This window comes from Solea solea, chromosome 5 (assembly GCF_958295425.1).
Source record: "Solea solea chromosome 5, fSolSol10.1, whole genome shotgun sequence".
Lineage (NCBI taxonomy): Eukaryota > Metazoa > Chordata > Actinopteri > Pleuronectiformes > Soleidae > Solea > Solea solea.
This window is the reverse complement of record NC_081138.1, coordinates 21735810-21759225: the sequence shown is the minus strand read 5'-3', so window position 1 is coordinate 21759225 and position 23416 is coordinate 21735810. Positions and strand designations below refer to the sequence as shown.

Below are 23416 nucleotides of genomic sequence, written 5' to 3'. Positions count from 1 at the left end.
ACTTCCTAAAAACAATCTCACACATGTTCTTGTGTTAAAGCTAAGGAGATTTTGGAAAGCTAAGGAGCGATGGGGTGAATAGGTCAGCATGTCTCACCTCTCCCCCCACATGTATGTGTATTTGCGTGTGTAGGAGAGGGTGTGGTCAGTTGGAGGGGTCAGGAGTTCAAAATGTCTGTCTGCATGGACAGGATTAGGGTGAGAGGTCACACCTTTCGTGCCAGGTGTACGTGTGTGTTATGCAACTGCATCTGGAGCAGGTTCATCCGAACCTTACACTCTCTGCCACTTCACACAGCATGAAGGGACTGGGTATGTATATATTCACTCTGATCCATCATAGTCAGGATTTACCTACCTGGGATATGTTTGGCCCAGCCGATATTGACCACCAGCTCTCTGTCCGCGAGGTCACAGAGCGTAGTCAGGGCCTTGATGTCGCTGTCTGGCACGGTCGGGTCGGGCATAGCGTAAATCTTCTCTGGCTCGGCCACCAGCAGGTGAGAGACGATTTTGTTATCTGCAAGGCAGCCAAAGGCAACTGACATGACCACCAGACAAGGAGAAAGACACAGAGACAGAGAGAGAGGGTGAATTTTTTGCGTTGGGCTACAAGCTGTGAACGGTCACATGCAAAGTCGCCTGATAAGATATGCAGATACGTAACATGTGCGTCTACAAGGAAACTGCCGACATTGACATTGCACAAAATAAATGCACATATTGCATAAAATCAAAACACAACACATTTTCACTATACTGCATTTTATGCAACCCGTAGGCATATTAGAGTTGTTAGACTCTCTAAAAACCTTATCTAAAACATAATTAATCCTTTAAATGTCATGCATACACAAAAAAAATACATTTATATGTAAGGCTTTGGGTGAAATGAGGATTGGTGGCTTGTGCCATCAGTTTTTCCTGTGCGATCTAATGAGAAATGCTTGCATTATCAACAATCCAAAGGTGCCTAGATCATTTAAACCCAATCATTTGTCAGGACTTAACATGACAATGCACTTGACAAAAGAAAAAAAAAAAAAAAATGACTGAAACAGTTCCAGATTAGGAGACGCTCTGAGGTGTGATTAAAGCCGATTACTGCTGGTAATCAGGTTGCATAGTGGTGGCATATTTTGTATCACATCTTTAACAAAAAAAAAAAAAAAAAGGTTTGTGATACACACACACAAGGAAAAGACAATGCTGAAAGCCAAACAGCTCAGCTGGTAATAGTGACATGTGGTGATGAGATCTCTATGGCCCATTAGTAACAGACTGATACCCTGTTTCCAAATTAATCCACTGACTAATCAAGCATGGGAATTATAACAGGGTATAGAAGGGCAAGACGAGAGCAAGTGGCAGAGGAAAGGAAAGGAGAGGAGAAAGAGAAGGGGGATAAGCAGTGAGCACAGACAGGTAGAAAAAAGAGCCATGGACAGATTATAAAAGACAGACAGAAAGAGACAAGAGCACGACAGCTTAAGAGAGATAAACAGTGGGAAAGAGTTAAACAGAGTTGGGAGGATGATTCTATATTGATCGAACACTCCCCATCTCTAATTCTGCAACAAATACACACACTCACTAATGTAAGCTTTATACGTATATATATATATATATATATATATATATATATATATATATATATATATATAAATACACATATACATACACATGTATATATTCTCTTCTCTCTATAGCTCCAGCTCCAGGGTCGTTTAAGACCGACCAATCCTGGTCACACTGCAGTATCTGTGGGTAAATCTTATTTAATGTTTTCCTAATTAGAATCAATGGAAGCCCATTTCCAAACCCTGGGCTATTGTTCTGTTCTCAGACAATCAATGGGGACACAGAGGCTTGGGACTGGGCTACAGATAGATAGGCTGTGAGCGTGTTTCAGAGAGAGAGAGAGAGAGAGAGGGAGAGACATCGACTGTGTGTGAGGAAGTCCATGTCAACACAACATTGTTTTTGTGAGAGGGCGGTGTTCACAGACGCCAGGAAATATCTATTTAAATCACTATTTTGTAGTTAACACTAAGTAAATCTGGCAATACATACAAATAAACACATTATAAATGTCCGTTCATCCCATAATTTCAATGATTAGTAATGCAGAAGGCGTGGTTAACTGCTGTGCAGCCATTCAGCATTATTAGTTAAAAGCAGAATATGCTCCAGCTTTAAGCAAAGTGGGCTTTAGGGACCCAGCTGCAAACACCGCAGAATTTATCTGTGTGTGTGTGTGTAAGCAGACAGTTAGCTGGAGAGCTAACTGTAGTTTAATGTGGTTGCCAGATTGGGTTTAATCCGGATTAGAGTTTTGGCTAGTCCGCCCCCCCCCCCCACACCCCGTCTGCCTTCCTTCCCTCCCCCTCCCGTCTGCCGTCTCCCTCTCAGTCTAATTCACTCCCTTCCCTTGTTAATTTTTCAATCATCAGTCTTTGGCGAGTGGATTTATTCTTTAAAAAACGCAGCCAATCCGGCCAGCACTAAATGAATACCTTTATCGTGAAATATTACACGTATAAAATGTTATGACCCCAAACTGGTAGCAGTAGAGATGGGGAAATAAACTTGGTCCCAAACAGATGGGCTTCTCACTACCCTGTGTCTATTTATATGTGTGTGTTTGTGTGTCCCTGAGTGTGTGTTTTAATGGTTTTACTGTCCAACTGTTTCCATTAGGGTAGAGACTAATGGAGAAGTAGCCCTTTGTACCTCTGTTCCCTGAACAATAACTCCTTCCTGTTAGATGAGCACAGCCTTTACCACAGTCCCAGTGATATCATGGGCATGAACTGGGATTATATATGTGCATTTCTAGAGGACGTTACATGGACAATTGTTAGTGCTGGTGGTTGCTGGTTTGAGTCCCAATTTGACCAGACCCTTACTGTGTGGAGTGTCCATTATTTTCACAAGTGTGTGGATTTTATTCTGGATTCTGGACTTAAATTGACCATAATTGGTGTTGGTGACCTGTCCAGGTTGTACCCTGCCTCTTACCCAATGTGAGCTGGGATTGACTCCAGTTTCCCCCCATGACCCCCAAAAGGATTAGATAAGTACGAAAGGATGTCCACCCATTTTTTTTTACAAGGTAATATATTATTTGACGATATAAATGCACTGATGTTTTTATTGAAAGTATGTCAGTCTAAACAGACGTCTCCACTAACTGCTCGACAGTGTCACTGCTTTATGACTCCTTGTGGCAGAGCTTAACTCGGGAATTAGTGTAACGTGAAGGAAAGTTAACTGGCCACAGAATAAGGGGACGGCAACATAATGGTGGGCAGCAGTGAAAAGCAGCAGCACTTTAAAGTGCAACGGCACATTTCCTCTTTCAATGCATTGTTTTTTGTTTTCTTCAATTAGTCGCAGAATTTTCAAAGTGGGAATCTTTCCATGGCAATCAATGGGGAATTTATGGGAATTATTAAAAGTTTTAAACATTTAATATATAGTTTAAATAAAGATTTGATGTGAATACAGTTGAGTATAATAGGGGCACAGCACTCACACTACTTACTGCAGGGCTATTGAGGCCACGCCCCCTACACGCATTGTGCTTTGTTTTGATGATATTATGACTCATAATATAAGATTTTGCTACAATATTTTTTTTTGCCTACTATATTTATGTTCCCAACCAAAAATTTGCATTTTATTTCCATGAATTCCAAAAATTCCCATGGAAAGTTTCCAATTTGGAATATTTCCAAAATTCCCAAACTAAAGTTCCCATCTTTTTTCATCTCTAATTAGCTGTAATGGCTTTTTTTAATACATCAATGATCACAAAATTGCTGTATCATGACTATACTGCTATTACAGAGCATGTATAATATATTATATTGTATTGTGTTGTCTTAAGTGAAGCTGCGATTCCCACACCTACTGTCAATGGTCTTTATTGAACCTCTGCGTACAGCGCTGGCTACTGTTACCACATATGAGTTACAGTGTCCCCAGGACATTCTGCAGCTTCCTGTCCTTGAGAATCATTGCTCGACCTCAGACAGAAAAAAAAGGACTCATGCACATTGAGTCACACTTTGTTTTTGCGTGTCTGTGTTCTTACATGGCTTCTTGGGGGGCAGAGCCAGCTGTGGATTCAGGTATGGACTGTTGTCTGCATCTATCCGGCGCTTGTACTTCTGTCTCCCACCACGAACCCTGTCCAGACGGACACCTGCGAGGAAAGGACAATGAGACAAAGTATGTGTCAGTACACTCTGCGCAACATTTACACTCTTTCTTTGACCAACTTAACAAGACAAGAAGCGGTTTGTATGGAACGAGAGGGAGCACAGAAACAAAAGGGGAGGCACGAAAAAGTCTGGGATAAATGAAGGTTACACATGAAATGAGTATTAAGTGCTATTTTAAAAGAGCATGCGTGCACTTGCTCCCTCACCAAAGTCTCTTTTACTCTCCAAACAAATTCACATGGGCACAATCTGAGCATCTCCCTCATTTCTCTCATTTCTCTCTCAGTTTGTCTCGGGGTTTCTGACTATTTTCCCCCGTCTCTTGCCCAATCTCTGTCTCTCTCTCCGTCTTGTTAATTAATTGACACAAAGGACTCCTAATTTAATTAGGGCCTATCTCTTCGGGGATTGGATGTTACCGTGGTTACCACTTAAAAATGGATAAAGACGACAGAGGTGTCATGTACTCGGGAGGAGAATGGGAGGGAGGGGGGCGAGGAATCTGAAGGAGTTGCGAAACGTTTTGAAATCAACTCTTTTGTGAATTGTGCGTACAACATTCAGATGTGAAATAAATAAATTGTTGACGGGACTTATCTGTCGTATTCCTTTCACCTCCCATAGTCATTTTCAAGTACTAATTATGTGTTTTTATGTTGTCATTTCTTCCAAAGTCAGTCTTTTTACATTCCTGCCAGCTGTGAAATACAAATACAAGCAAGAACGATGTTTGCCAGTGCTTAAAATGACATATATCACCATTTTAGGTGTGTTTTATATGCACATACTTGTCATATGGGTGAGAAAATGCACACCACCTCTAACTCCTGCTCAGTGAACTGCACATGACACACGTGTGTGTGAGATGATAGTTAGACAGAAGGGCTGACAGTCCAGGTACAGTGTCAGCAAACGGTCAAGAAACTCTTAACGCCAGGGGGTACAAACCCACTCACACACCTATTTCTCTCTCCCTCTCTGGGTCTATGTGTGTGTTTTGCGTAAGCTCTGACAAGCAGCTTGTCCAGTCGCAACCCGGGTCAGTGACTGGTCAGAGGAGGAGACCGAGAGAAAGCAGGACAGAGCTAGGAAAGCTTGAGGACCGAGGAGAGGATGGAAAAAAAGACTGAATAAAAAACAGGCAAGGTAGATATCGGTGAATGCAGGAACTGCTACAACCTTACACAGTGCTTATATATTAAAATAGGAGCAGACATCCATAAGAATCATTCTTGTCTCACTTATAACCCTCCCTCCTCTCTCTCTTTCACATTTCAACCCCTTTTTCCTTTTGCCTAAAGGACCGACTGCTGCACCGAGCACCACTTCATAAAGAGCCCTCTCTAACTACCTCATCTATTTTCCAGCAAATTAACTCTCTCCCAGCACTGATTAATGATCAAATCTAAATGAATCAAATTAAAAATTGAAAATTATATTTCTAAAGCCCCCCCCCCCACAAAAAAAGAGACAGGAAGAGGCAAGAGGGAGAGTGAGAGTGGCTCTACCTTCTTTTAACAAATGAGCCTTCAAATCATAAAGAATGGGCAAGGAGAGAAGACGGAGAGAGGAGAAAAGACGAGAGGAAACGGAAGGATAAGGAAAATGTAAAGGTGAAAAAGAATAGGGTGAGAAAATAACATAATACAGGGATGGGATGAAAAATTAGGAAAAAAAAAGAAATAACATTTCGATAGAAATGATAAAAGGCAGAGGACAGACGAGGAAGGAGAAGAGCTGGAACGTGTGAGGGGAAGGGAAAGTAATGGATGTGCTTTTAAACAAAAGAATAAAATAAAATTAAAGAGGTTACAGAACTTCACTACACGTTTAAATGATGTCAACTAACAGTCCGCCTCGACTCGTTAAATGGTAAAAATACTGAAATGAATTCATATTGAAAATGTTTACTTATGTTGTGTTTTCATCACCTTCTCAGGTCCTCAGTGTATTTACAGTAGAGCTCCTTTAAAAAGGCCTTAAGGGTCAATGAAGTACTTATGTCACGTGCTGTATACAATCACATGTGCACATGCACAAACACACACTTGACAGTGATGAAGGTGAATCCTTTGTTGCTGTCTGTCAGCAGCAGCATCTGCACTGATCACATCAGTAAAGATTTTTACACTGCGCTGACGTCGCTCTCTGTGTGTGTGTGTGCGCGCGTGTGCGTGCGTGCGTGTTCTTGAACAGTTGAGGGATTGCGAGTGAAATGCCTTTGACACCTAAGTGGTTTTGAAGAGAGAACCTGCAAGCGTGGAAAAAGAGAGTGAAAAAGAGGATTGGATTGATTTCAGATGGTCAATGATATGATAAGAGGAAGACAGAGGGAAAGAGAGGTGAGGAAAAAGTGAGAGAGGAGAAGGAGGAGGAGGAGGGAAGACAAATAAAATTTGATCAGAGCAAAAGAAAGAGAGCGAGGGCGGGAAAGAAAGCAGGCGGGGGGGGAGGCATTTTAAGAGGCAATGAGGGGTGAGGAAGTGTGAGAGAAAGAGGGGAGTCGTTTTTATGGTAATTGAAGATGTAACAGGGTTGAAGTCTGTTTCACCCCAGATCATAGGTTCACGTGTGTGTGTGTGTGTGTGTCTACGACATGTTGACGTAATACCACCAAGTGTTTTCTTCTGTGGATTTAAGAACTGATGGGTGAGGAGATGAGTATGCATGTGTGTGTGTGTGTGTGTGTGTGTGTGTGTGTGTGTACGTGTGTGTGGGAGAAGTTCCAAAAATCACAAAACATGTACATGGACATGTCGAGAAAGCCTGACAGGAGAAAAGTGTGTAGCATCATGTGGTGACGTTTGTTTGGACCAAATCAGAGCAGCGCTGCCTGAGGCAGGGGACAGGTGGCTGTCACTGGTGTGTGAATGTGTGTGTGTTTCTGTGAAAGTGGGCCTGTGTGTGTGTGACAACTGTGTGGCAGTCTTTAAAAAGAGTTGGCCTTTGAGTTGGTGTTTATGAAAAACACACTATGAGGCTGCGCAGTGATGTAATACTCGAGCCGGACTCCTTGAGCACTGATGACAGGGACCTGGACTCGATCACTGACTGCATTTAGACTGGAAAGCTGAGGATGAGGACAGACGGAAAAGTCATCGAGACCTTTTCTTGTTTGTTTGCCTGTGGCTTTGCAAACACGTCGACGTGTAAGCACGGGGGTGTGTTCACAGCCTTTGGCGTTAATGTGCCTAAAGAGACGCCCTGAATCATCCACTGACACTTAAATTTCAATCTCAATAAAAAAAATATAATTCAAGGCACATACAAACACAAACTAGGTTCTTTTAAAGGCGACATAGAATGCTTGTATCACACATATATGTTAGTTATGGAGGTCTACTTACATATATTAACCTGTTTTCATGATTAAAAACCTCCTAATCGCTGCAAACGAGCCGATCAAAATATCTCCTCACTGACGCTCTCGTCAGCCGCGCTGTTTCAGACCAAACAGTTGCTGTGATTGGCCAGCCAACGAGAGCTTTCCTACTGTCCTGTGATTGGCCAGGTACCTGGAAGTGACGTAATAGATAGGCCAGCTCTCAGATACACAGCTCCCCCTCTGGCACGGTGGATGCTCTGCATCTCAGCAGCTACAACGAGACTAGTTCTTCTTCTTCTTCTGCGGTTGAATGTACGCAACCGGATGTGCCCGGACTAGTGCCCGCACCGGGAGGCGCAACGGTGGTGAGGATTTCTGATGACGACATCAAATTAAGGAAGTGTCGATCCGCTTCGCAGAGCCCAGGAAAACAATACAACACTATTTTCTCAGCAGTGGCTGAACTGTTTGTTCTGAAACTTTAGGGTTTCATAAACGAGGTAATGACGCAGATACACACACAAACGCAGCGTTAATTGGAGCTTCCGGTCTATGTCACCTTCAAGATATAAATAAGAGTCATTTACATAAAGTGCAATATCCATACATAAGTCCAGCTACACAGTATATGTAGATATGTAAAAAGATGAAAGGGTGACACAGAGTTGGGGGTTTCTTTAACTGAACTACTGAAACACTGAGACTTGATATCAAGGCTTAGCAACTCAACTACAACACTGAGAGTCACGTAGACAGTTTAAAAACTCCAAGAGCAGTTTGATACTCATCCCTGTTCTCTCCTCTCCTCTTCTCTCTGTATTCCCATTATCGCTCTGTTCTGACTGAGATGCAACCAGATGCCACACACACACACACACACACACTCACTCAGGACAGACACAACATTGCTAGATTTAGCTACAAGTTTCCCATGGGGGAACACCAGACGCCACCAGTTGTCTGGCACTCGTCCGTTTCCCCCGACCTCTTTTCTTGTCTTCTTCCCCCCAACTCAGTCGCTCCCTCACTCACTCACTCCTCCTCTACTTTCATTATTTTCTTATTTTCAAAACCACTTGTTCCTTGTAGTTTTATTTCCATATTTCAATCAGGAAGTTGGTGGTTCGATACCCTGCGCCCCCTGTCCTCGTGCCCAAATGCAATTTCCTCCTCTTGTCACCAATTTTTGTGAATTGGGATGTTAAATAATTCATCTTCATCTTATTGTTTCCTGTATATCAATACATACAACAAATTATATTGGGAGTAAACGTGTGCTGCCAGTTGTTTTAATGGTGTTTGTATATTGGGAGTAAACCCGTGCTGCCAGTTGTTTTAATGGTGTGTGTGCGCAGTGATGTGATTGGATACCAGCAGTCATGATCGTTGAGCTTTAAGGAGAGATATGACGCACACCACCAGCTGTATACACACACACACACACACACACACCTGCAACATTCACATAGACTGGGGCCTTCCACCCGATCTCACTCATTAGGTCTTAGAGGCCATGGGGAGCACGGCCAAAGTTGGCACGAGCTGTAAGTGTATGTGTGTGTGTGTGTGTGTGTGTGCACACATGTGGGGCACTGAGCCAAGGTTTATATTTGCAGTCTGTGGACTTTTCTCTCGACTAGTCCACCATCTGAGTCCAGCTGGCCATTTACAGCGTTACAGCAATGTGGAAGCTTTGGTTTTTGGATTCAACACATTCTGTCTGTTCGGCCATTATTCATCAGACGTGCCATCATCAAAGACGCTCTGTTGTACGGGGAGCAAGTCTGTCAATATGTAGAACGTACATGCAGCGTGAATGTGGCTGGCTCCTGGACGGCGAGCCTATGCCAACACCTTTCATGTTCAAATGTGTGATCCGTGTTTTGTATTATGAGCGTGATATTTGCACAAATCGGCGCTGAATGCGCGACATCTGTCTTAGCCATCCGTTTGTGTATTTAAATGGAAATAACTGTGCCAGAGATCATATGCTGGAGGGATCTGTAGCTGCAGACTTCTCTCACAACATTCTCACAGCACACCGAATCCATTGAAACACACCATGTCTCATCGTAAAAACATCCCATTGTTTGGTCTCATCTTGCTGTCGCTTGCAAATAAATACAATTAAAATGTCTTTTATGAGGTTGAGCAGCTGTTAAAATTCACCTTTTCCTGTTTCCTAATTTTTCATTACATCTTTTACCTGCAATTATACGCCTCTCTCAACCCCCCCCCCCGTCTCATGGCAGATTGAAGCACCACCCCTGTGACCTTTCGGTCTTCAGCTGACGCATCATTATGACCTCATTAAAAATGGACAGACAGCCATTGCCAGAGGGGAAGTCCTCATAATGCAGTCAGGCTTTTTAATTGCCTTGGTCCAGAAATGAGTTGCTACATATTGGTGGCTGGGTGATCCATATTCATTCATTCTTTTCCTTCAGTTTACCTCCTGCTCGTTTATGCCTCTCCTCTCCTCTCCTCTCAGTAGAGGGTGGGAAAACAAAATAAAATCAAGTGTGTGTGTGTGTGTGTGTGTGTGTGTGTGTGTGTGTAATCACATGATCTGGTGCATGTTTAAGAGAACACACAGCGAAATGGCTCAGTTTACTGCCCTCTGGCCTTCTCTTCAACCCTCACATAAATGTGTGTGCGTGCATACACACACACACACACACACAAACACGCACACACACACATGTGCCTATAGCTGCCTCACTTGCTCTTCATCTCAACCTCTCTGTCTCCCAGGGCGACAAAGCTAATTCGAGGCAGATCTTGCCCTGAGGGGTAAAATACAGCATCCACACACGGGTGCACACACACACACACACACACACACTTTACCTTTCTACCACCTGCTAGTCCCCGACACCCACCGTGAGCTCACATGAAAACCGATCAAGCCACTCACCATTAGTTTTGCTGTAACGACGGGTGGCATGTGACATGTGTGCGAAGGACTGTTGTCGCAGAGTGACAACATTTGACTATAATCACATTGTTAGACATTTGTGCAGCCACCGTTACATATTCTATTAATTAGGCACAAAAGTGTCTATAAAACGAGGCAAGAAATGCCAAGTATTTCCGATCAGTTGGGGCTTGCGTTAGCGGTGTAAAAACGGGCGGATAACTCATTCCATACGTTAGCAGCGTTTATACACCTCCAGAGGAACAAAGAAAAGAGGAAAAGGTGAGGAAATATATTTAGCTCTTTTATAGGGATGTTGATCTTTTCCAAATTTCCCGTGGGTTTAAAAGAGTGAAAATGAGGCAATATAAGAAAATGGATGTATGAATTTTACAAATGACCCTTATTCATATGTAGAGTGTGACCCCCCCCCCCCCCATATTAAATTCACAGCCAGCACAACAAATGGGGTGGCTGTGTTCTGTCATGTTGATCTATATATATGTAGGTCTAGTGTGTGTGTGTGTGAATCAGAAACAACAAAAGGCAGCTATTTGTTTTTTACCTGCCCAACCTGCCCACACACACAGGTTCATGTGGATCACACTTGAGCAAAAAGAACCCACGAAAAAACACCTCAAAGATAAAATAAAAACATGCACTTTCCAACAACATATATAATACATTATACGGATGTAATATCTTAGTAATTTATCTGCTGAAGTAGAGAATCAAAGATGGTGAGGGTTAATGCAACACAGCTGTTACATGGCTGACAAAAATCCCCGTCATCACTACAACCTGACATCAGACGCCCTGACTGATCAATAACGTCTTTTAAAATATATATTAGGGAAACAATCAATTAAAACAAATCACTTAAAGTATCAGCTTCAGTTTACGCTTAGCAGCGACAGTGATTTGGTTTCTGTTTCAAGAAGGTTTCGGTCTAAGCGCCGACGACGAGACTGCTGATATTACAAGCTCTTACAAGCATGTGTGTGTGTGTGTGTGTGTGTGTGTTTGTGGCCACACACTTGTATATGATACAAAACAGGGGATGAGACATGGGTTCTGCCTATGTCAGATCGACTGGGAGAACAAATGCAACGACAGCAGCTTGTGGGTGTGTGTGTGTGTGTGTGTGTGTGTGTGTGTGTGTGTGTGTGTTTAGAGAGCGAGAGAAGGAGAGGAGAGACAGAGATGGGCATGGTTTTGCAGTGAATTGAAATATGGATTAAGATATAGTTTTACAGCATTCTGCAACTTGAAGAACTGAAATATACATTTGAAAATTTCATGTCCCGATAGAGGCTAATGTGATGGCATTAGTCCTCATACCTTTTCTCAAAAGTCTCTGCAGAGGTAAAGTGAAATGGCAACCAATTTTGTTTTGTGGTTGGTGCCAAAGCAAGTTAATGTGTGAGTGTTTGAAGTGTTATATTCAACATTTACCAAATTCATCAGCGTTTCTGTCTCCTGTTAACCTCTATATTGTCCAGGTTTTCATACTAATGTTTGGGTGAATGAAGAGCTGCGGAGGTATGGATGGGTATCCCAGAGAACAGCGAGGTGAAGAGGAGAGTGGAGTGATGGAAGGCAACACAAACAGAGTGGGAGAACTGGAGGGAGAGATGTAGACAGGAATGAATGGACGGAGGGCTGGCAGGCGCCGGCAGAGCCACACTCCCTGACCAGTGTGAGGTAGGGGGCGTAGGCCAGGTCTCCCATCAATTACAACCTTGACCCTGCTCTCTCCTCCTTTCTCCCTCTCACACACTTTCTGCTTCATTCAACCACCTTCCCCCTGCCTCCCATCCTCCCCTGGTCCCTCTCCTCTGCTCCTATAAATCAATCTCTCCTCTCTCTCCCTCCCCTTAGCTTTCCCCCTGCGTTCCCCTTCAGATATGCCTCTCTTCGCCTCGCTATTGGCCCTCATCGTTGGCCCTCACTCCTCCTCTCCCTCCTTTCATCGTTGGAAGTGCAGTGGGAGTAAAAAGGTCAGAGGTGGGCAGAGGAAAGAGAGAGAGAAAGAAGCAGAGGTAACAGGGGAGTGGAAAAATGAGAGAGTGAGTGTATTTAATCAAAGCGGTTTTGGGCAGAGTTTTAGTTTTTACCTTTTTTCACCAACAAACAAAGATATATACATATACATGTACCCTCAGAATCTGTTGTGTATGACTCACATATCTGGAATTATCTCACGGAACACAGCGAGAAGAATGTGAATTAATGGTAAATGATGACGCAGGAGGACAGACAAAGAAGATGGACACAAGAATGTAAGAACACAACAAGAAGAAAGAAGAGGAAAGTTTGCAATATATAACTATGATAAACAATCTGAAGTGCTACATGCAGCATTATTCGAAAAATCACTGATACTTTGATGACATTGATCACTGTTACTTCTTGTGTTTTCAAGTTTCAATTGAGCTATTCTTGAAATTGATTGGTTTTAAAATGCTTCATGTAGCACGGTTAACAGAGAAATATAAGTAAGAGACCTTTTCCCTTACCCTCCCTCAGCATGCCCACAGTAAGACACTTCATGAAGCGGCAGGCCTGACACGACTTGCGTCTCCTCTTGGTGATCTCGCACTCGTTGGTGGCTGGACAGCTGTATTCGATGTTGCCTGTATGGAGACATGTTGGGGGAAGACAGAGGAAGATGTTTCATTTTGAGACAGGAAATCCAATCCGATCCAATTCAACTTTACATTTAAGCGACTTACAAAAGAAGAGGAAATGTTAATTACGATGGAACAGTATTACGTGCTAAATTTAAACACAGGATAAAAAGTAAAGGTCACAGTCGGTGTTGAACGCTACTCTCCCACACCAGAGTCAAACACCTTAACCAACTCAATTCATAAAGCACTTTAAAAACAACAACAACTGAAGCAAGTGCTGCACAGCAGAGATGAATAAAATAAGTAAAATATAGAAAAATACTACCTAAAAGACGTATTACATGTCAGTAGTCACTAAATCCAAACACCAAATAAATCCAAATACATTCAAATAATCGAGTCGTTTTTTTTTTTAAGTTGAATGTATACAATAAAACAGGCAATTTTAGGATACCTTATTATTGATATTTGACCTTAAGATGGAATGGTACAGAGCAAACAACCATCCTGACCAATAACAGGACAGTTAGGAGACAGAGGATGCTCCTGTGCCTACTATAGTTTATGAGTTGTTTTGGGCTTTGTAGACAGAACTATGTGGAGCTGCTGCTCTGACACCTGCAGCCGCCTGTAAGCTGATGGATCTGCCGCTGAAACGAGTAAACAGCAATCGCTATCGACTGCTGCTGCTGTGGAGAGGATGTTTCTCATTACTGGACTGATTAAGAAGGCTAGTTAGCTTTGGGAAAAGGGCTAAATGCATAAACACGTCCTAATGGCTAACAAGATGCTCATTAATCGACCCTATTAGTTAAAGTAAAAATCTAAAACGCGCTAAATGCTGTGGGAACGCTCGCAGTCTAATGGACACTACTAATGGGACTAGTTAGCTTACGCCCAACCTTTGCATGCCGCCGATGATAGAGGAGGAGGGGATTCATTTAGTCGTTAAGACAGACACTTAACTAGCACCAAGATGTGCTAATGCCACGACACAGACTCTGTGCTGGTTAATGGGTAATCAAATGCCTTATTAGTGCGGGGCTTAACAAGCCAGCACTGGTAATGGATACCTTCTGTATCTAGAGTAAGAGCCACTTACTCTATACAGCTGCCACCATCGAGGCTAAATGTGTTCAACTTCCAGAGAGAGGAAAAAAAAAAGTATATATATTATATTATATTATATTATAAGTACACATTATAATATGTGTACTAATATTAACTATGGTTAAAATGATAAAAAAAACTAGTATATTTGTTTAGCGTATGTTACATTCTACTATTCAGGTGTAACCTATGGTTACCTATGGCTGTATACTCTTTGTATTCTTGGATATGGACATTTAAACATAAAAATGGAAGATATCAGATTGCCATCGCCTCCATGTGTTTCTACCTTCATATGTCTTACTGTGCATTGGCGTGGGCTTAATGCAGAGAGGTTCTCCAATGTATAACGTGTGAGTTTGTAGGCAAGTGTGTGTGTGTGTGTGTTTGTGTGTGTGTGTGCCAGTGTCAGTGAAAGGGATATGAGAACCTCAAATCCCCTGCAATCTCTTTTGAGATGTATGTGTGTGTGTGTGTGTGTGTGTGTGTGTGTGTGTGTCCACCTGCTGCATGACAATTGACCACCACTGTACAGGTTTGTGTGTGTGCGCTCTGGACATCTGCCTGTTCAATCTCACACCATCTTACAACACTAACTTTCTGTTTTGTCTTGACATTAACTCCGCCTCTCACCCCCATTATGCTGTTCTTTTTGTGTTTTCTTCAGATAGTTTGAAAGGGGGGGGGGGGGACACAGCCAGAGGGAAGGTGGGTGATATAGTGAGGCTGGGGTCACATTATTCTGTCCAAAACTGACCGAGCCGAAGACAAAACCAACCAAGCCTGACCTGAACCCAGCACAGGCAAATGTAACCTTGAGTCAAGGGTAACCCTGCAATCGGATAGATGGCCTCACTGTTGCATTGAGGTGTTGTTATGTAAATAAGTGAAGGGGACATCGCCGCAATAAAAGACATACCAGTCAACATTTTGTCCAAACCTGACCCAACCTTAGGACACGACTTCCCATTCAGTCTACGAACAAAATGACAGGATTCCTTTATTTTCTCAAAGGTGCGGAGAAACAGAGCGGTCACGTGACCACCCTCGGTTGACCGTCCCATCCACCATTTTCACTACACCCTCAAGTCACTCCTTTGCTCTAAATCACAGACATCAGCCCTCTTCTTCGCTCTCCTCCACTCCTCCTGCTCTTGCTGCCTCTCTCTTTTTCATTTCATTGCCTTCTCTCTCCCTCACCCACACTTTGCACTCATCCTCCTCCTCCTCCTCTCTCTCTCCCCTGTATCCCTCTCTCTCAATAAGGGAGTGATAGATGCAGGTTGTCAGGTGTCGCTGGACTGACGCCACAGAAACAGCAGCTGCCACGGCCACTTCCTCCATGCTGTGACACACACACACACACACACACACACACACACACACACACACACACACGCGCCACTAATTCCGTCCTACATCCACATGACCAGTCCAGCCTCCCTCTTCTTCCTACGTTCTTTCATTCCATATCTAAACAGGTGTACTCCTCCCCTCCTCTCCCCGCCCCCCCCCCCATGGTCCTCTCCCTGTCCAGCTGGAGGTGTTTTTTCGTGATTACCTGCGGTTTTATTGGCTAATGGGTTGAAACATACCAATATGTCTGCTGCTGCCCATCTGAGGCCGGCCCCGCTTTCCAGCCAAGACACGCACACTTTTACTAACAACCACACATAAACACGGGCACGTGTGCAAAGATGCACACATTACCCCGCGCTCGTTTTCATTTGGATGAGCACGAGCCCACACTCGCAGACACATACCCGTGCTTGTCTGTGTGGATGAGTTTGGCTTGTGTGCTAGCCAAAGATAATGTCATGGCCCATTTGTTCCACGGGCTCTAAGATTGTTCATTCTGCATCCAAACAAACTGTTGTACAGAAGCACAAACATTGATTAAAGAAGCAATACGACCGGGTCATCATGCTATGTAATACTATACCGATCGCTAAATTATTGGCAAATGAATTTGTGTCGGGATTAGGTAAACTGGACACTCTAATTTGACCGAAGGTGTGAGAGTGAATGGTTGTTTGTCGCTATGTAGGATAGGATGTACCTCGCCTACCTCGCCTATCGCCCTATGTCAGCTGAGATTGGCACAGCACCTCAGCACCAGTATTTTCCAGAGGAAGCGCTCGAAATCACACTGAGACATAGGTTGCTGGAGTAAACGAGCTAATCACAACGGGTCACTCCTTTAAAGGAATCGAACACCGACAGGGTCAATAAACGGTTGGTCATATATTTGTTCCCAAACTAAATGAGCATTTATTATTATTTTCCAGCTCCTGAATAACCCTATTTACATTTATGGTAATAATTGCATGAGTATGAGTAATTTACAAATTGTGTAAATTGAATAAATAGCCAACATTCACTTATCATTGCCATAGAGCAGAAATGTGAATTTATATTGTTGCTCCGGCCAACTGAGACATTTAAACTGTGTGGTGTTCAACTTTTGACAGCATATCCAGACGCAAGGTTGATGCTTTTTTATGTTTTGCCTCAAACAAACTGCAGCATTCCATTGCAACGTTTGCCACAACCGTCCCGCAGCTGCAGTAGTCGTGACCCATAACCTTTAACTCTAGCCTTCCTGATCTGCAACATGCCCACTACAGGAGACAGGTGGATTACAAATCGAGTGAATATGAAGGCAGTCAGAGAAAAGAGGGGCCAACATTGCTTCAAACCAATTCAAGGTCAAACTCTGAAGATGTATTAAACAGTATATGTTTGGTGAGCTATTGTATTTAATCTCTGACCATGCCCTCACCTGTGTAACCTTTAACAAGCCCTCTAAATGAAATGAGACATCTGGAATTGGTCAACTATTAGACTGTGCAGCGTTGACACATGATTTAGGGGTTAAACCTTTACACGGGATGATTACAGGGACATGCGCGTGACCGTGTTCATGCGCGCTGTTGTCTATGGGAGCGAGTGTTTGTGCGTGTGAGCGAGCCTCCACCTTTATCTCTGTGTGTGTGCGCTTCAATCTCTTTGTTGGGATTGCACCGTGTCCTGATCTCATCCCATAATAAACACATACAGGTCATCTCTACGTAGTGGTGACCATCTAGTGGAAGTAAGAACCCCCCACTCCCCTGCCCCCTCCCCACACACACACACACACACATTTCTCGCCTTCTCTCTGGGGCTTTACTGGGAAAGCTGCTTATCGGGGGCAAAAGAAAGCAGCAACAGATAGGTGGATGGATGGAAAGGCAGATAGATGAATCCTGTCTGATATGACTGACTGACTGAATGGATCGATGGCTACTGACTGTAGACTGGTAGCTTGATTATTGCAGTTGCAGAATGACTGACACAGGTGCTGTCCTGTTGGGGGATGGACCCACCTAATTATATATGTATATGTATAGAAAATAGTATCAGAACTGCAAATGCAATTCCAATGCTTTCCCATACCTACAAGTGCATCATGTTATACTGTCTACAAATAGCATGACCATGACCACAACAGTGAGCCAGATATAACTTGATATATGATGGTCTATGGCAGATATATGTGCAATAGACCTTCATTTTTGTCCAAAAACTATTTTTGACAAACTCAGTGTTAGTGGAAAATTATTTTTCTTATTGTGACATGGACAATGCGATTGACTTTGAATCATTTCTAACTAAGTATTTACGTCAAACTCAAATGTCCTTAGGGCTAATTAGCGTCTAGTCTGGTCTAAAAACAACTGTTCAGTATCAGGTGGGCAATATGGTCTTAAAACTATCACTTGATATTGCAATAAAGATAGTCAAGATAATATTTTACAGAATTTCAAAGTTCAAGTGTTTTTTTTTTAATGGAATGATGCCAAAATAAATCTATTACTATAAAAAACAGATGTAAATTGAAAATTAAGTAAATAATAACGTGGAGTGCTGTTTTTAAGGGAAGAGGAGGTGGCCACTGGTCTCTATATTTGCAAAAAAAACAAACAAAAAAACACATCTATAAATCTGTTAAAATGACATACATCCTTAATGTTAGTAAGTTAAGTCTGGTGAAACAAGCACAGCAGTTGTATTGGGTGGATTAGAGGACAAATGTGTGACTGCCTGCTTTATATTATGGCTGATTGTTGGTCTGACAGACTGACCTACACTGTATCTACAAGGGTAAATGAATAATACAGTGTTTATTAACAACTAAATATCAACAAAATCCAAATACCTATGCATTTCACAGACGACTTCTAACCCGACAAGACAGAAGCAAAGGATTACCGAGCCCAATTCCTGCTACTCTTCTCATCATGTGGATTACTGCTCTAAACCTTCTTTCCTTTAGCGTCTGACCTGAACTCCTGACACCTAGACGTGACATCTGACCTTCATCTGATGCCATGTTATCTTCTAGACAACAGGCTTATAGTACACGCTCGCTCTGTGAGGCATAATCAGTTGGATCTGGGAATGCAAACACTACCTGGGAATTACTCTTTTATGATTGATGAAGAGGAGGTCAAGGTTGAGGGTGAAATAGGGGCGTGTCTGGGAGTTTCTGTGTAGCCATGAACCTGATTGGATGCATATACACTATCTGAGTGTGTGTATGCCCATTGCGTGACAAAAAAAAATTGAATAGTTAAGAAAACTTTGGTGAATGTCCTGGTGGCTCACTTAGCAGACAGAGGACGAGATGTGCCACATTAAAATCTGGGTTCAAATATAGCCCCAGGCTTTTATCATATGTCCTGGATCTTGCATGGTAACTCGAGTGTATGTGATGGAGGGAACGCTCAGTGTAATAAGTTATATTTAGGTGCAACAATTCTCTGAACATTTGTGCTTTTAAAGAAACCAGCAAATGCACTATTGTCACCTTTAATCTCTGACCTAAGCTGAACCTGGAAGAGTCACAGCACTTCCCACTGTCCAACTTAGAGCAGGTAGCCATTTAAATCAAAGAAGAGGCGGACTTTACAACCAACCTTTATAAGATTGTAATCAAATTGTAATAAATCGAATTAAAATATCAACACGACCACTGTTCTTGCCTCTCATGGATTCAACACCAAATAGATTGGAACTCATTGTATTTTCTTCGGTCATTCTTAAAAAAAATACAACATTTTCCAGGGGTTTGTGACAAAGGTTTTTCTTTAGTCGCACACTGGTGCACCTAATATTTTGTATGGCTATGCCACGAAAGGCTTTCATCTTCCCCAATGTCTAGCCACAAAACCAACCAAGCTACCGGTACACTGCTCCCTGTGCATGTGCAGCAGTCATGAGTTCACTCACTACAGTAGACCACACTATACTCTTTACCTAAGGCCTATTTACCTAGACCTTACTCTTGTTTACAATCATTTACACAAGTACGAATGTATGTAGGAATTGAAAAAAAAAAAGGCAACCCATTCCAACAAACAACATTGTTGGTTTCACCAATTTAGAGAAAAAAAAGCCACAAAAGGAGGCAAAAATAGAAAGAGACAACTGACCACACCTGTGATGATAGAGCTACTACAGCTAGACGCAAGACAGAAAATTAGACAGACAAAGACACGCAAAGTCAAAATGGAAGCCAACCTTGAATGGTGCGTTTGAAGAAGGCTTTGCAGGCCTCACAGGAAGCCACGCCATAGTGGTACCCTGACGCGATGTCCCCGCACACCAGACACAGCCTCTTGGGCATTGAGTTCAGCATGTACTCGCACTTGATCTGTGAGTCTTCCCCGATAGTTGACGAACAGTCCTCGTACCGCTTCGATCCGGGGCCGCTGGCGGGACCCAGCGGCCCTGCGTTGGAGCCGTAAAGACTCGGGGAGTCTAATCCGTTGGGGTGGCCGTTCATCGTTGACGAATATGAGCCTGAGGCGTCGCTGGAGCCGCCGGGGGAGTGATGGTTTAGACTGTCAGTCAAGGAGGCAGGACTAGAGGGCTCAGTCTTTATGTAAGAGGACGGACAGTTGGACTCAAGGTGGCGCTCCTTACTGGACATTCTGCAGAGAAGCCTGAAGGGAGAGAGAGACAGGAACAAATAGGAGAGGGAGATGAGAACGAATACTACCAAGAAAAGCACAGACATATTACAACATCTATACTGTAAGTATAAAATCCATCCATTGCATTTGTTATTTTATTTTCAAAGATAAATGAAAGACAGAGAAGGGAAGCTAAAGAGAAGGGGGGTAATTAAAGAGCGTAAGAGACTTATGATGATAAATACATCATAAGTGGATTCAAGATTTGGGTTGATCAGGGAAACGTGGTGTAAGGCAGAGTCGCAGCGAGGCGTTTCTTGGAGCCACCAGGAGCCACGAAGAACACATGCTCGGGGCCGATGGTCATCCGTCAATTCTCAGTCAATAGCAGTTTGTTCTACATGAAGGTAATCAGTAAGCAGACTCTCTGCTGCTCCATCATCCCAACGACAGCCTCACACAAACAGAGACACACACTCATACGTGGCCGCACAGTATTTAAAGAGCGTGGTTTAGGTTGGTGCCACAAAAACCTTGTATATGCTTAATAGAAAAAAAAATATTTTGGGAAAAGGGTTCTTTTAAGGGATCTTTTAGGGTTTTAATGACATTTATCTGATCTAAGCAAGGATGTAGTTTTTAGGTCACAGCCACCAAGATGGCTGCTGAATATTAATACTTAGTTAACTTCTTTTTTTTTTATGAATGCATACTTTCATAAAGTGACATGACATTTATAATGTTTGGCCTTTTTCCTTTTATCAAAAAAATGTTAAAAAAACAACTAAATCCTTATAAATCCGGAGCTATATCTCTCTCTCCTCATGTCTGGTTCTGTTGCTGAATCCTCTTTCCTTTATCCAGCCACTCCAACTTTCTTTCTCTCTCTCCCTCCTCTCCCCTCTTCTTCTCCCTGAGGAGGCCGACTGTGTCTTGTTAATGGCAGTTGTAATTAACAGCTATCTTCTCTGTGTCCATATCTCTCCATCCCTTCTTTTGTCTACCTTACTATCGGTCTGCCTGTCTTTCTATTCACCTCCCATTCACTGCCATTTCTCTTTCTCTTCCTTTTTTGCATTTACCACTCTCTCCCTCTCTCTCTCTCTCCCTCTAACCCTGCCCCCCCCCCACCCTTCCTTCTCCATCTTTTCATTGTTAAAAGCAGAGAGCACAAAAGGGGTTTTTAATTAAGGCAGGATGCTGCTAAACGATGGGCTTCTAAAGTCCTGTCGGCCTGTAAAAGATCCCTGTTCTACAGGGACCCATAAAACACAGACAGCGCCTTGACAGAGAATGGAGATCCTGTCGGGCAGAGGGAGGGCGGGGGTGTGGGGGGGGGGGGGGGGGGGGATGTGGAATGGATACAGAGAGGGAAAACAGGTAGGCAGACGAGACAGCCAGGGCTGGAGGCAGCCAGTGACGGAGGGTAGTGAAATTACAGACAGCAGGTTTTAGATTTGAAGCATTTAAAGTGCAGTAAAATACAACGCTTGGCAGTTTGGTTTCTCTGAACCGAAGCCATCATCCACCCACGAGCATTGAACACCGAGCGTATCACAGACGACACGTTTGCATTCCCGCAATCATGCAACGGTTTCTGAAAGCTGAGAAGTTGCACGTCAGAGCCGACGCATGGTCAATTATTTTCTCTCGATAAAAACACTTTTCGTCATTTTAAATTGTTAATATAGTATTTTAACATGCAGTACATTGTAAATAAATGCCAGATATTGAAAGTTATTCTGGAAAAATGGGCATTTTCTGAACATGAAAAAAAAACATGAAAACGTCAAACAAGCATGGAAGTATAGGACATCAAATTAATAGACATAATTACATAAATCTGTGCTGTGGTGGGAGGAGCCAAAGCCAGTTTAACAGAGACACTCCCCTGGATTGAGCCGCAGAAGACGTTGGTGTTATAAAACATTGTATATGCTTAGTAGAAGAATATCTTTGTTTGGGGAAGAAAAAGTTTTTAATGACATTTACCTGATGACTCCAAAAAAAATCTACATAGACGAGGAGGCGAGGCAGCAAAGTTACTTTCCTGTCCTTTCTTTTTCATAAATTTCTACTTTCATAAAGTGACATGACATTTATAATGTACATTACTTTGGCCTTTCCCCTTTTCATCATATCTTTTATCCCCCACATCCCGGCGTCCCGTACTCTTATTAATCCCGACTTTCTATTATTCACCAGTGTCTATAAATATAGATATTCTGGAATGACAGCGACAGTGGCAAAGGTTTGGACACGAATCGCAGAGAAAAGGTGGGTAAAGCTGTGACACTGCGGCAGACGTGGACACGGGACAACATGATGGAAAGATGCTGAGAATATGCAGAATGTAAATGTGGAATAATGGGGACGATGAGAGATTGTGCCGGGCTTGCGTTGTTCTAGTATAGAAGGAGACAAAAATATGGTGGTGCCAGAAAAAGAGAGCAGAGCCATTTAAGTAGATGATGTGATGGTGATGATTTAATATCTCCTTTTTCACTCTTTATGCTCTTTCGTGTCCCCTCCCCCTGACCACAATCCTTCCGAGTACCATTAAGTGAAAGATTTTGAGTGCCAAAAGATCTCAGGTACTTTTATTCTTCTCCTCTCTCTCTCAAATTCTCATCTATTTCTCTTCTCTTCTCTTCTCTTCTCTCCCCCCCCCCTTTCTGTTCCTCCTATTTGCTCGATCTCTCCCTTTCTTTTCCTCCATCATCATCTTTTTCTCTCGGCTCTCTCTCTCTCACTGTGCTTATAAATGAAAAATAATGGCAGTCGAATGGGGAGGAATAAAAGGAATAAAAAAAAAGAAGAAGAAGACATGTGTGCAGAGGAGAGGGGAGGAAAGAAGATTAAGAAATCACAGCCAGTGCGCTGTGCCGAGTGAGAGGTTGAATGCATTTATGTATGTATGTTATCAGTATAATTACGGCGCTACGTAGCGTCAGCTCAGTGCTGAAAGAGCAGTCTTATTGTGCCTGTCTGCTCTTCAGATGAGTGAGGACAGAAAGTGATGGGGGGATGGGGGGGGGGGGGTGGATCTTCTTTTTTTCCTTTTTGTTAAATAAATTCTTTAAGTTTTTAGTTGGTTTAAAGAGATTTATATAAGGGCTTGAATGTATTCCTTTTTATTTCGGGATTTTCCAGAGATGTGAGCAGCGTGTTTTACGACATGAGCGGCGCACTAAGGAGAGCAGTAATCACATTTTAGGATTAGCTGGTTTGACTAAATTGGT

The 23416-nt window shown here is 42.8% G+C and overlaps 1 protein-coding gene across 7 annotated transcripts in view; it reads right to left on the bottom strand.

The window, feature by feature from the left end:
• esrrga (estrogen-related receptor gamma a) overlaps window positions 1–23416 on the bottom strand; it is a 143889-nt gene that overhangs the window by 22739 nt on the left and 97734 nt on the right. For 4 of the 7 annotated variants that reach the window (XM_058629435.1, XM_058629429.1, XM_058629431.1 and 1 more), the window contains 4 exons: window positions 19780–20204; window positions 12979–13107; window positions 4100–4210; window positions 359–541 (listed from right to left, as the gene is read on the bottom strand). In XM_058629435.1, coding sequence (XP_058485418.1) covers window positions 359–541; window positions 4100–4210; window positions 12979–13107; window positions 19780–20204 — 848 coding nt within the window. The remainder of the gene's footprint in view (window positions 1–358; window positions 542–4099; window positions 4211–12978; window positions 13108–19779; window positions 20205–23416) is intronic. The other 3 variants (XM_058629433.1, XM_058629434.1, XM_058629432.1) reach the window with 3 other exon arrangements.